Source organism: Salmo salar, chromosome ssa09 (assembly GCF_905237065.1).
Source record: "Salmo salar chromosome ssa09, Ssal_v3.1, whole genome shotgun sequence".
Taxonomy (NCBI): Eukaryota; Metazoa; Chordata; class Actinopteri; order Salmoniformes; family Salmonidae; genus Salmo; species Salmo salar.
The window spans coordinates 29178004-29192122 of NC_059450.1; the positions used below are offsets into that span (position 1 = coordinate 29178004).

The window sequence follows — 14119 nt, forward strand, 5'->3', positions numbered from 1 at the left end:
TGGTCAAAAAGGTAGAGCTGCCATGCTATGTCACCAACACCCGCCCCCTCTCCTCTCTCCCTCTCCCTTACTCACACGGATGAAGACAGATATATATACACAGGCACGGATCTGCACACACAGTTAACAATCACTGAAGATATTGGGCACATTTGCACAGAATATATATATCTTTTTTTATCCATACATTCAAATATTACTGCTGTAAAAAAAATATATATAGAACTTCTGTGATGGCTGACTGCTATATTCCACTTGGCAACACTTAACAATGTATTTATACAACATCATCATCAACGAATAGCCTTGTGGTTAGAGCGTTGGGCCAGTAACCGAAAGATTGCTGGATCGAATCGCCTAGCTGATCGAATCGCGCTCTGAGCAAAGCAGTTAACCCACTATTCCCCAGGTGCCGAAGACAGGGATGTCGATTAAGGCAGCCCTCCGCACCTCTCTGATTCAGAGGAGTTGGGTTAAATGCAGAGTACACATTTCAGTTGAATGCATTCAGTTGTACAACTGACGAGGTATTTCCCTTTCCCTAGAATGGATGTGACTGAGGTTATGAATGACTTAGTCTTACTATCAACAGCATAATCAGTCACATATGTCATGTCTTAACATGTGTATAGTAAACAGATCATGAGTCAAACTAATCCTAAAGGGATAACTGTAGACATGTAATATGTGAATGAAGCATAAAAGGTAAAAGCACTGGAAAGGGGATATCAGCCTATTTTGATGTGCCATCATGGTTCTCTAAAAGCTCTGTCTCCTCCCTGTGGCTTGTACTGGTCATTTGTGCATGTGCTGCACAGTACCAGATAATGTGACATAGTAATTGAACCCTGTTGTCCATACCCTATTCACCCACCACCACACATACCGACATTGACTTTGGTCCATTACTGAAAGGATACTGTACATTACCAAGTACTGTTAAAAATGAGAGATGGAATCTCATTTATTGACTCAGTGTTATTTTTAATTGTTGCAACTGAGAAACAATTCTGTGGAAGGACCACCAGAGGGCAGGCTGGGCTCACGGACAGTAGCCCAACAAGGCATGTGAGACAAGGTAACCAGAGTCAATTAAGCACAGCTGACGGTACTAATGAGATATTCTCTTTCCCCTACAAGAGAGAGGATGGAAGCAGCAAGAAAGGGGGAAGAAGATAAACTATCTTTGGAGAATGGCTACGGAGAGAGAGAGAGAGAGAGAGAGAGAGAGAGAGAGAGAGAGAGAGAGAGAGAGAGAGAGAGAGAGAGAGAGAGAGAGAGAGAGAGAGAGAGAGAGAGAGAGAGAGAGAGAGAGAGAGAGAGAGAGAGAGAGAGAGAGAGAGAGAGAGAGAGAGAGAGAGAGAGAGAGAGAGAGAGAGAGAGAGAGAGAGAGAGAGAGAGAGAGAGAGGGTGCTATCCAAGAAGAGCCATTAAGAATATGTGATTGTTGTTATAGTTTAAAGATAATCGTAACGTGATCCTGTGTCATCTAAAGAAGATGTATGTTGCTCCTTTGGAGATTCTCATTGACTGTGTTGGAGTGTTTGTATTGTCAGAAATCCCTCAATAGAGAACTGTGAATCAAGAAAACCTACTCTGGACTCGTTTATTCCACCTTTCCACTTTAGAGTGACACTAAATGACTTGGTCCGCTCATAATTCCTATGAACATATTTATGTTAGAGGAAAGTCTACTTGGAGTACCAAGGTCATTATAGCTACCTAATACTCTCTTTTGTGTAAAGCCCCTTAAACTGCTGTATGAAAATGTATTCATATATAAATAAAGGCTTATGGGTTGCTTTGACCAGACAGATCCATGGGTAAACATTTTTATGGAAAAAAGCAAACTATTTTATCCAAAGCGACTTACAGCACAGTGTGTGCATACATTTGTAATCCCTGCGGGAGTTGAACCTTTTACCTTGCGCTATGCTCTTGGTAACTGAGACATACAGGGCCAGGTACTGCATCACTTAGCAGACAACTGGAAGTGGTCACACATTATTTATCTGCCTCAGCTGGCTGGGTCTGATAAAATGTTTTGGTGCCATCACTTACTGAGTGAGTAATCGTTAAACGGGTTGACCTGCTGGTATATTTTCAAAGTGCTGCAGGTGAAATTGTGTTTTTGTTCCTCTTGAATTTTTGTTGTTGTTGATGGAACCTATCCTCTATCTCTAAACCCACAGAGATTTCTTCCTCAAGCAGAAAATAGCCAAAAAAGTGCACCATTGACATTTTATGATTGAAGCAGAAATCCCCGAAGAGAAATCACAGAGGAGATGGACAGGTTTGCGTCAAATTCCCTGAGAGGTAAGCATGACAACACCAGTACTAATAATGATTGCACGGAAGATCCACACAGCTGTTTTCAAATTATTTATTGTGCTGCAAAGAAACAAAAAATAATAATACAAGAACTTGCAAAAAATAATCTGCTGTGCTACGGGAAATTCAGTCAAATATTAATCTATCCTCTTAATAAATCTTGTATTTGCAATATCATCAATAACAACATATTTTTTTATTTTTACATAAGCATGAAACACCAGTAATATACAGACTCTAAAGGGGATTGGTAGTTGTGTAAATAAAAGGATTACCAGGAAAGAATGGGGACAGAGAGATATTTCCCTCTCAACGGGCTATCTTTATTGGAACAGAGGGAAATGCTCATCAGGGTGTCAGGCTTTTGTGCTCCTTGGACAAGGCAGATGTAGCCTGATCAGATGAGTTTGTGTTGTCTAGCTATCCAACTCCTATGTTTATTGTCACATTGTGTTACAGTAAACTGTGTGACAATGACCATAGGAGTTGGGAAGACAGCATAAACAGATCTGGGATTAGGCTAAATCAGGTCCATGTGACCAAAAACCCTGAAAAGATGTGAAAGCTTGTGATCCTCCAACTTCTCCACCTACCTAAAGTACAACCTTATTTACATGCTCTTTGAGAGACTGACACAACACTAAAATAGTTTCACAATTTCAGCTGCATCATCGTTTAAGGCCTATTATGTTCATGTTCAATTATCTCGCTCATTAATAAATTATTTAGGTCATTTAACACAATAAATTAAATCAAATTTTTTCCCTCTTTCTTTTCCAACAATGTTTTATTTATTTTTATTTTGGCAAGTGATACTCAAGTATTTACAACAATACTTGGAGGATGCACTGAAAGATACAAAGATTTCACCCTGTAAGACCCATTGTGAATAAGATGCATTCCTGTATGACGTTACTCAGCCATACTGTAGGGGATGTAGCACCACATCCTGCAACATACAGCCAAGTCACATAAGAACTCAGCCAGTCAATGTGATGCGAGTGTAATAGAACTTATGGTCCTTAATAAAAATCAATTATTATGATCCATCACTTCACCGATTGGAAATTATGTGGATTGTGTATTTAAGTGAGGTTTGACTGTGGTTTGTGTCCAGATGATAGACAGACCTGTATATAATGGCTGGAGAATCAAACCAATCTTTTCTTTGAAAAAGCATTTACATACAGTACATGTCGGTTATACAGTAGATTTGAGTATGTTTTTCCTATGTCTGGAGAATACATATAGGTTAGGAGAAAACAGAGCAAGCTTCAGCTGCAATTAATGCTTTGAAAGGTAAATATTTACCCCTCTTGTTCTTGCCAGAAATCCTCACCTATAAACAGAAATGCAGTGCCTGCATACAATGACCGTGAGAGTTCTAAGTTAATTTAGGTTTTGTAGATCAAATATTTAGAAACAACTAGAACCTAACTGTAACACTGGGTCTGACAGGGCTCAGAAAAAAACTAAGGGCAACTCTTTCAATGAAAAGTATGTTTAAAAAAACTAACCAAAAAAGGTTATTTTCTATATAAAAGTGCCAAGATGTATGATTCTACTTAAATTTTTGTCAGACAGATTAAGATACACCGAAGACAAACTATAAAAGTAAACTACTACCCCTACCTTCCTCCATCCCACCCTCTCTCCCAGAGCTTATGTCAACCCACTTTTCAATAGTTTGACTTCAGAAGCGACAAATGAAAGAGAAGAATAAAAGATTGAGAGAGCCTGGTACTGCTCAGCTCAGAACTCACTTGTCTATATATGGTTGGCATTTTGGACATTGCTTCATTCAGGGAAACAGATTGACTCAAATAGATAGGGAACTCACAGACCAATCAAACAAAGCCCTGATAGACAATTCTTTTTTTTTTCCTTTTTTTTTTAAATGAAAATGACATCAAATAAATGAGGGAAAAACAGATTGAATAAGATAAGATGTTTGTGTTTTTTCTGTCCTGTCCTGTCTCTATCACTCCTCTTTTCAAACAAACAATGCAAATGTTTGTTCTCATCATGTTTTCTATTATTAGATCAAATCTATTTCTCAATCATAAATACATTCAATAGGAAATTAATTGAGAAATGTACATGTGAAGAAAAAAATCAAGTGTGCATGCATGTGGGTTGACACATGTACATATATGCATAAACAACATACACATAGACACATACATACTGTATATAGTCACACAATATTTCATGTATTTTTCATCTTCAGCAGTAATATGTACATACGTGTTCCTACTGTATAATGTTTTGCAATTAATAAATGAAGACAAAGGTGCTTGGGTAATATCGAGAAGAGGAGACTGTTAGTCTTACAGCCAGTAAAACAAAACGAGAAAAATATCAGAGCTACTTTAATATAGCTCGTCTTCAGAGAACCCCGAGAGAAAACACATTTGAACATATTCTTTGATTCTATGTTTTCTTGTATCCTCAGTGTTTCCTAAAGGAGTGAAATAGTCTCCCTATGTGTGTGTAACTCCGTGTAAAACAGGACTTACAGAAACAAAGCAGAAAAGCTTGTAAAGCATATGCTCAAATCCTTAATCCTCAAGAACTACACTACCCACTGGGCACACACTGGTTGTATCAACGTTGCTGCCACGTCATTTCAATGACATTACGTTGAACCAACGTGGAATAGACATTGAATTTACATCTGTGCCAAGTGGGTAGCTTCATCCTGCCTTTGTCAACCCGAACACATTTATTCTTTATCCAAATAAAAGACACCATTGTTTGGAGTGTGTGAAAGTCAGCGTCAGCCTGCCCTTTGTTGTTAAATACATTTAGCCAAAAGATTATGGAGATTTGAAAGTGACCAGGAAAATAACACTTATGCATGTTGAGCAGAATATCAAAGGAAAATAAATGGAGTGAATGAAGCTTCTTCTTCCTTTCCACCTTCTATCCAACAGGTGACGTTCCACGGGGGAAAACAAGACAACAAACCAATGTCAACGTTTTCAAAGAAGGGGAGGAAAAGAGGAAGGAAAGAAGAGAGCAATAGTCCAGCTTGAACAGACCTGAGAGAGGTGCTCAGCTGAGTTCTGTCTGTGACGGGGTCTACGGTATCTGACCTCTTTCTTTCTCTCATTCTCTCTCTTTCGGCTCAGCGCCACATAGAGTCTGGCAGTCGTCAGTCCGTCCTGCCATGGCTCAGATCAGACTGGCCACAGTGTTCCTCTAGCATCTCTCTTACAGGGTGTGTTTTGATTCGACATACAGTCAGCAGAGCTTTGGTTCTAAAAGTTCAGTGTTCAACAGAAAACACTAGCTTGAATTATTCTGTTTATCTCTTCAAAGGCCTTTATCAAGGAAGCAGGAATGCAGGAAAATACCATACTTTGAAAAATACCCACTTTTTCCTAATCGCAAAGATGTATATCTAACTTTAAACACACACACACACACACACACATTCACAAAGACCCACATACAGAAGCACGCCTCCGTCACACACACCAAACACACCTGTAACACTCACTTGCAAAAGAAAGTTGAATAATAATCTAGGAAAAGTCTAGATTCTGGTTCTCCCATTGTGTTAGCTGTAGTTTAAAATCATCATCATTATATTTTGTTTGATTAGTTATTCATCTTGAGGAGATTATTATTGTCATTTATCGGTCTTTGCTAGTGAACTTTGCTAGTTTGCTAGTTATTTTGTCATTGATAGGTTTGGTGTCATTTTTCCATCCGTCTGTATTAAGTAATAGTTGTTGTGATGGTACTGTAGGTAATGTGCTCTCTCTCTCTCATTTTGGCTGCTTGCTGACTGCTGAGTACTGGACACAAGGCGAGGCCAGGCCAGTCTCACTGAGTCTGGTAGAAATTGTCAGCCTGCAGGTTGTTGAGGTTGTTTTGTTTCTGCATGCTGTAGTAACCGCTGTACCTGGAGTCAGGGTCAGCGATCCGGATCATGCACTGCGAACTGTCCACCTGCACCTTGGTGCCTTTCTGGCAGTCCACATATACCAGCTGGTTGTTGAGGCAGGTGGGCTGCAGAGGACACACACACACATATAGTTAGTTACCTCCACAGATCACGCTCTAGTTAGGCTCAGAGCTTTAGATTTTATTTATATATTCATACGATATTATATTTCTCAATAAGGCTCTGCTCAGGCTGTATACATACAGTAAAGGCAGCATTTACTGCTCATCATTACGATAACGCTAGGCAATGTAATCATTCTATGTAATAGCACAACTTTTTTTTACATTAAATTATTTCAAGATTCAAATGTATAGACATGGGTCAAGTATGCGTCTCCATAAGCTGCTGATGTGATATTCTCTGGCGTTTTAGACCATCAACTATATTACAAAAACAACAAAGCAGTACAGAAACCAACAAGGCATACTGTAAATGTGGGTAATGGCACCCCCTACCTTAGTTGGGGTGCGATAGCAGAGCACGGGGATCCACTGCTTCTTCTGGTTGATGAAGAGCAGAGCGGTGATGGTGAACAGCATCATGATGATGGGCAGTGCCACCCATGCCACAGAGTGCAGTGTGGTGTCTTCTCTTGGCACTGGGGTCTTCCCATCCAGAAAGGGCATTTGGAGACTACCAAAGTTCCCTGTGACAGAGGCAGCACACAAACATTATGACACACATAAAAAGTCTGTATCACGAGATGTTTATATATTACTCATTAACTGGCGATTGGTTCCATGTAGGATTTGCCTTTATATGTAGCAGTTAAAAGGAAACAGCAGACTCTACTCCAAGTGGGGAGATGAAGAGTTACATACGTGCCTTCGGAAAGTATTCAGACCCCTTGACTTTTTCCACATTGTGCTACGCTGTAAGTTACAGCCTTATTCTAAAAAATCCTCTGCAATCTACACGCAATACCCCATAATGATAAAGCGAAAACATTTGTAGAAATGTTTGCAAATGTATTAAAAGTAAAATCAGAAATACCTTATTTACAAAAGTATTCAGGTACTTTGCTATGAGACTCGAAATGAGCTCAGCTGCATCCCGTTTCCAAATCAAATCAAACTTTTTGTCACATGCGCCGAATACAACAAGCGCAGACTTTACCATGAAATGCTTACTTACAAGCCCTTAAACAACAGTGCAGTTCAAGAAGAGTTAAGAAAATATTTACCAAGTAGACTAAAATAAAAAGTAATAATAAAAAAGTAACACAATAAGAATAACAATAATGAGGTTATATACAGGGGGCACCGGTACTGAGTCAGTGTGCAGAGGTACAGGTTAGTTGAGGTAATTTGTACATGTAGGTGGGGGTGAAGTGACTATGCATAGATAATAAACAGCGAGTAGCTGCAGTGTACAAAAGGGGGGGGGGGGGGGTCAATGTAAATTGTCTGATGGCAATTTTATTAATTATTCAGCAGTCTTATGGCTTGGGGGCAGAAGCTATTGAGGAGCCTCTTGGTCCTAAAGGCAAGCGTTCTGGTACCGCTTGCCGTGAGGTAGCAGAGAAAACAGTCTATAACTTGGGTGACTGGAGTCTGACAATTTTATGGGCTTTCCTCTGACACTGCCTATTATATAGGTCCTGGATGGCAGGAAGCTTGGCCCCAGTGATGTACTGGGCCGTTCGCACTACCCTCTGTAGCGCCTTACGGTCAGATGCTGAGCAGTTGCCATACCAGGAGGTGATGCAACCAGTCAGGATGCTCGAGGATCTGGGGACCCATGCCAAATCTTTTCAGTCTCCTGAGGGGGACAAGGTTTTGTCGTGCCCTCTTCATGACTGTCTTGGTATGTTTGGACCATGCTAGTTCGTTGGTGATGTGGACACCAAGGAACATGAAACTCTCGACCCACTCCACTACAGCCCGTTGATGTTAATGGGGGCCTGTTCAGCCGCCTTTTCCTGTAGTCCACGATCAGCTCCTTTGTCTTTCTCACACTGAGGGAGAGGTTGTTGTCCTGGTACCACAGTGCCAGTTCTCTGACCTCCTCCCCATAGGCCATCTCATCGTTGTTGGTGATCAGGCCTAACACTGTTGTGTTGTCAGCAAACATAATGATGGTGCTGGAGTCGTGTTTGGCCACGCAGTCGTGGGTGAACAGGGTGTACAGGAGGGGACTAAGCACACACCCCTGAGGGGCTCGTGTTAAGGATCAGCGTGGCAGATGTGTTGTTGCCTACTCTTACCACCTGGGGGCGGCCTGTCAGGAAGTCCAGTATCCAGTTGCAGAGGGAGGTGTTAAGTCCCAGAGTCCTTAACTTAGTGATGAGCTTCATGGGCACTATGGTGTTGAACGCTGAGCTGTAGTCAATGAACAGCATTCTCACATAGGTGTTCCTTTTGTCCAGGTGAGAAAGGGCAGTGTGGAGTGCGATTGAGATTGCATCATCTGTGGATCTGTTGGGGCGGTATGCGGATTGGAGTGGGTCTAGTGTGTCCGGGAGGATGTTGAAAAAACAAGTTACACAAAACGCAAAAAAAAACTAATAAAACAGCACAATTGGTTGGGAGAATGTAAAACGACATTGATCATCCTTGAGATGTTTCTCCAACTTGATTTGAGTCCACCTGTGGTAAATTAAATTGACTGAACATGATTTGGAAAGGCACGCACCTGTCTATATAAGTTCCCATAGTTGACAGTGCATGTCAGAGCAATAACCAAGCCATGAGGTCGAAGGAATTGTCTGTAGCGCTCCGAGACAGGATTGTGTTGAGGCACAGATCTGGGGAAGAGTTCCAAAACATTTCTGCAGAATTGAAGGTCCCCAAGAACACAGTGGCTTCCATCATTCTTTAATGGAAGAAGTTTGGAAATACCAAGACACTTCCTAGAGCTGGCCACCCGGTCAAACTGAGCAATCAGGGGAGAAGGGCCTTAGTCAGGGAGTTGACCAAGAACCCGATTGTCACTCTGACAGAGCTCTAAAGTTCCTCTGTGGAGATGGGAGAACCTTACAGAAGGACAACCATCTCTGCAGCACTCCACCAATGAGGCCTTTACGGTAGAGTGGCCAGACGGAAGCCACCGCTCAGTAAAATGCACGACTGCCCACTTGGAGTTTGCCTAAAGGCATCTAAAGACTCTCAGGTCTGATGAAACCAAGACTGAACTCTTTGGCCTGAGTGCCAAGCATCACGTCTGGAGGAAACATGACACCATCCCTACGGTGAAGCACGGTGGTGGCAGCACCATGCTGTGGGGATATTTTTCAGCGGCAGGGACAGGGAGACTAGTCAGGATCGAGGGAAAGATGAACGTAGAAAAGTATTGAGAGATCCTGTCTTGGCCCAGCCAGAGGTCTTGAGCGCTCTGGAGGAGGTTTTTGACCTTTGCCAGTCCTGACCCTGAGCCTGCCTGCCGTCCTGTACCTTTGCCCCTGTCTGGATTTCCGACCTCTGCCTGACCTGACCCTGAGCCTGCCTGCCGTACTGTACCTTGGCCTCTGTTGCTGTAATACACATTGTTACTTCGACACGGTCTGCATCTGGGTTTTACCTTATCCTGATACTTGTCATAATATGGATTCGGTCTTTTACCAAATAGGGCAACCTTCTGTATACCACAGTTACCTTGTCACAACACAACTGATTGGCTCAAACGCATTAAGACGGAAACAAATTCCACAAATTAACTTAACAAGGCACACCTGCTAATTGAAATGCATTCCAGGTGACTACCTCATAAAGCTGGTTGAGAGAATGCCAAGAGTGTGCAAAGCTGTTATCACGGCAAAGGGTGGATACTTTGAAAAATCTCAAATTTCAAATATATTTTGATTTGTTTAACACTTTTTTGGTTACTACGTTATTTCTTAATTTTGATGTCTTCACTTTATTTTTCAATTTTCTACATTGTAAAATAGTAAAACCTTGGAATGAAACCAGTTTTTGCTTTGTCATTATGGGGTATTGTGTGTAGATTGATGAGAAAAAAATACAATTTAATCCATTTTAGACTAAAGCTGTAAAGTCAAGGGGTCTGAATACTTTACGAAGGCACCGTATGGACGACGGCAGAAACATTTAGCAGCTACAGCAGCACTGAGGAGACACACAGTGTGTTTGTGTGTGTGTGAGCGCATGCTGTGTGGGCACTTGTCTCTTTTTCAGACAAGGAAGTGTTTGATTTGAACTCTGACCTTTGAACTGGGGCATGATGTCGTTCTCACTGCGGGTGGGCCAGGCAGGCTGGTGCTGCTTCCTACCTCTGTGCTGGTCTGTCTTCTCAATGGGCATGTTGGTGGGGACTGGTGCGTACATCTCTGTAACATAATATGGAAACACATGGTTAGAGAGAGAGAGAGAGAGAGAGAGAGAGAGGAATTAGGAGTTATATTGAAATATGTGGTGTGTAGGGATTAACATGGGTAATCGGGAACACTCTTTACATATACCCAAAAATATTTATGACAATTACAATGTCGCCACTAATGCAATTCCACAAAGTACAAAACAGATTAGCAAAAAATGCAATTGCACATTATCCAAACAGGTTGTCACGTGGAAGCCTTTACTTCACACAAAGTCGCCATAAATTCAAAGCACACGCATAATTGACATTGCCGGACTGCACACACGACCTGAATGCAGTTAATAAACCCTATAGGAAACCCCCACAGCCTATAAAAGAATCTGTGCCTCTTTGAGCTGTCATTGTGACTCTTCAGACAGTCACACATTTGATAGGCCTATGCACAATTCACTACACAGGCATTTCTGTCACAGACATGAAGGCTGTTAACAATTCAGAGAGCAATGAGAGAAAATTCTATCCTGTCTTAGAGTTTAGGCTATTTTCCTATCCAGTCCCAATCCCACTGAAACCCCAAATCCTAAATCCTGTCTCGCATGAAAATTCCTTACTTTATTCTGTAATCAATAGATTGCATTATCAAAGCACGTCTCTCACCTATGCATGTCAAAATACTGCTGTATCATTTTCCCCATCGGGCAGACTGGGGATGGTTGTAACAGGGGATAGTTATAACACTCTCAATATCTCCGATCAGGAACAGGCTAGTCTTCAACTGTCACGTGTACTCCCGCTCTCCATCTCTGGCACTCGTTGTCGCCAGTTCTCATTATGCACACCTGTCACCATTGTTACGCGCACCTGCGCCTCATGAGACTCACCTGGACTCCATCACCCTCCTGATTACCTCCCCTATATCTGTCACTCCCTTTGGTTTCTTCCTCAGGTACACTACTCGTGTTTTTTGTTTTCTTCCATGTTCATTTATTTATTAAATTCACTTCCTGTACTTGCTTCCGTTTATTAGCATACACATTACAGAATAACACCTCACCAAACGAAAGCAACAGGTATTTCTTTTTTACAGGTGATATCGGGTCCATGGGCCGCTGCAACCGGGGATGCCTCAGCTGGCTCGACCGGCTTCCATGCCTCAGCTAATTTGATAGGTTCACAAGCCCTGGTTGGCTCGTCAGGCTTCCATTGCCGAAGCTGGCTCGTCAGGTTCTCAAGCCTCAGCTGGCTCGTCAGGTTCTCAAGCCTTGGTTGGCTCGTCAGGCTCCCGCACCTCAGCCGGCTCTACGGGTTCCCACGCCTCTGCCGGATCTACGGGTTCTCGCGCCTCAGTAGAGTTTGGCATCCTGCGGCTGGAGTGCGCGTCAGGGAGGGGGTACTGTCACGTCTGCTCCCGCTCCCCCTCTCTGGCGCTTGTTGTCGCCAGTTCTCATTATGCACACCTGTCACCATCGTTACGCGCACCTGCGCCTCATGAGACTCACCTGGACTCCATCACCCTCCTGATTACCTCCCCTATATCTGTCACTCCCTTTGGTTCCTTCCTCAGGCGTTATTGTTTCTGTTCCAGTGTTTCATGTCTGTACAATACTCGTGTTTCTTGTTTGTTCCATGTTCATTTATTTATTAAATTCACTCCCTGTACTTGCTTCCCGTTTTTATTAGCGTACACGTTACATCAACCCTCACGTGAAGAAGCAAGACTCTGCACATTTTGAGGTAAGAATGTAGTTTTTTTTGTGATGTCATCACCTGCTTTGTAGTTAGATTCACCAAACATATACCAGGTTAATAACCAGTGTCTTTATATATTTAATGTAATTTAGCAATGCTAAAGTTTTAATACGTAGCTAAAATTGAAGCTAGCTAATTACACACATGCACACACGCACGCACAAACACATTCAGTTGAGACGTTAATGGAGGGTTAATCACGTGCGCACACACACACCCCTCACGCACACATTTTAAATGAAGTAGCTCAATCTCTGAGAAATCCCCGGTCTCCCCTACTTGCTGCCAAAGCTATGGTATGAGAGTATATATGGATATGTTATAAACAGAGTGGGTCCTCATTAAGATACTTTGCTATTTAATCTCTTTATCTCCCTGTTATTCATGAGCCGATCTTCTATCTGTATAATCATCAATTCGATTTTGCTAAATATAGGAGATATTCTGTCATTTGTTGAAGCTGTTTAGAAAATGTGGTTATTTGACTTTTGTTTGACTGCCGCTACACAAAGTTTGTATGATTGGACAACACTATAGTCGTGGTGCACTCTGTGCATCCTGAGTGTGCTCGGTCGCGATAGCCTTACTGCGAGAATGCGCTGAATTCATTGAGGAACATGATAACGCTCTGAGTTTATGAACGGCCTGTTTCGAAATTCACAACAATGTCTTTGGCGATCAAAGAGTTTCTCTATCATTACTAAATATCAGTTTGTGCTGTAATCTTTACATAGTGGCGCAGCACCACTCTTACTTGGGAAAAACCCAATACATTTTTTTAATATAGTAATAATTTTCTGGGAACATTTTCGGGAGCGAGCTGCAGTGAGATAGTGATGAGGTTGCTCTTGCTGCGGGTGATTCCTTGATCCACCTCTACGCAGACGACACCATTTTGTATACATTTGGCCCTTCTTTGGACACTGTATTAACAAACCTCCAAACGAGCTTCAATGCCATAGAACACTCCTTCCGTGGCCTTCAACTGCTCTTAAGCCCTAGTAAAACTAAATGCATGCTCTTCAACCGATCGCAAACCGCACCCGCCCGCCCGACTAGCATCACTACTCTGGACGGTTCTGACTTAGAATATGTGGACAACTACAAATACCTAGGTGTCTGGCTAGGCTGTAAATTCCTTCCAGACTCATATTAAGCATCTCCAATCCAAAATTAAATCTAGAATTAGCTTCCTATTTTGCAACAAAGCCTAGTTCTCTCACACTGCCAAATATACCCTCTGTAAAACTGACTATCCTACCGATCCGCCTTCGGCGATGTCATTTACAAAATAGCCTCCAACACTCTACTCAGCAAACTGGATGCAGTCTATCACAGTGCCATCCGTTTTGTCACCAAAGCCCCATATACCACCCACCACTGCGACCTGTATGCTCTCGTCGGCTGGCCCTCGCTACATATTCGTCGCCAGACCCACTGGCTCCAGGTCATCTATAAGTCTTTGCTAGATGAAGCTACACCTTATCTCAGCTCACTGGTCACCATAACAACACCCACCCGTAGCACACGCTCCAGCAGGTATGTCTCACTGGTCATCCCCAAAGCCAACACATCCTTTGGCCGCCTTTCCTTCCAGTTCTCTGCTGCCAATGACTGGAACGAATTGCAAAAATCGCTGAATTGGAGACTTATATCTCCCTCACTAACTTTAAGCATCAGCTATCTGAGCAGCTTAACGATCGCTGCAGCTGTACACAGCCCATCTGTAAATAGCCCATCCAACTACCTACCTCATCCCCATATTGTTTTTATTTACTTATTTTGCTCTTTTGCACACCAGTATTT

General features: G+C 42.3%; 1 protein-coding gene across 1 annotated transcript in view; it reads right to left on the reverse strand.

Annotated features, from left to right (window-relative positions):
- Positions 1-2369: 2369 nt before the first annotated feature.
- Positions 2370-14119, reverse strand: part of LOC106611167 (cysteine-rich motor neuron 1 protein) — a 185025-nt gene continuing 173275 nt past the window's right edge. Inside the window, exons 15-17 of the mRNA XM_014211086.2 lie at positions 10452-10574; positions 6745-6935; positions 2370-6351 (exon numbers count right to left, since the gene is read on the reverse strand). Coding sequence (XP_014066561.1) covers positions 6166-6351; positions 6745-6935; positions 10452-10574 — 500 coding nt within the window. The 3' untranslated portion in view covers positions 2370-6165. The remainder of the gene's footprint in view (positions 6352-6744; positions 6936-10451; positions 10575-14119) is intronic.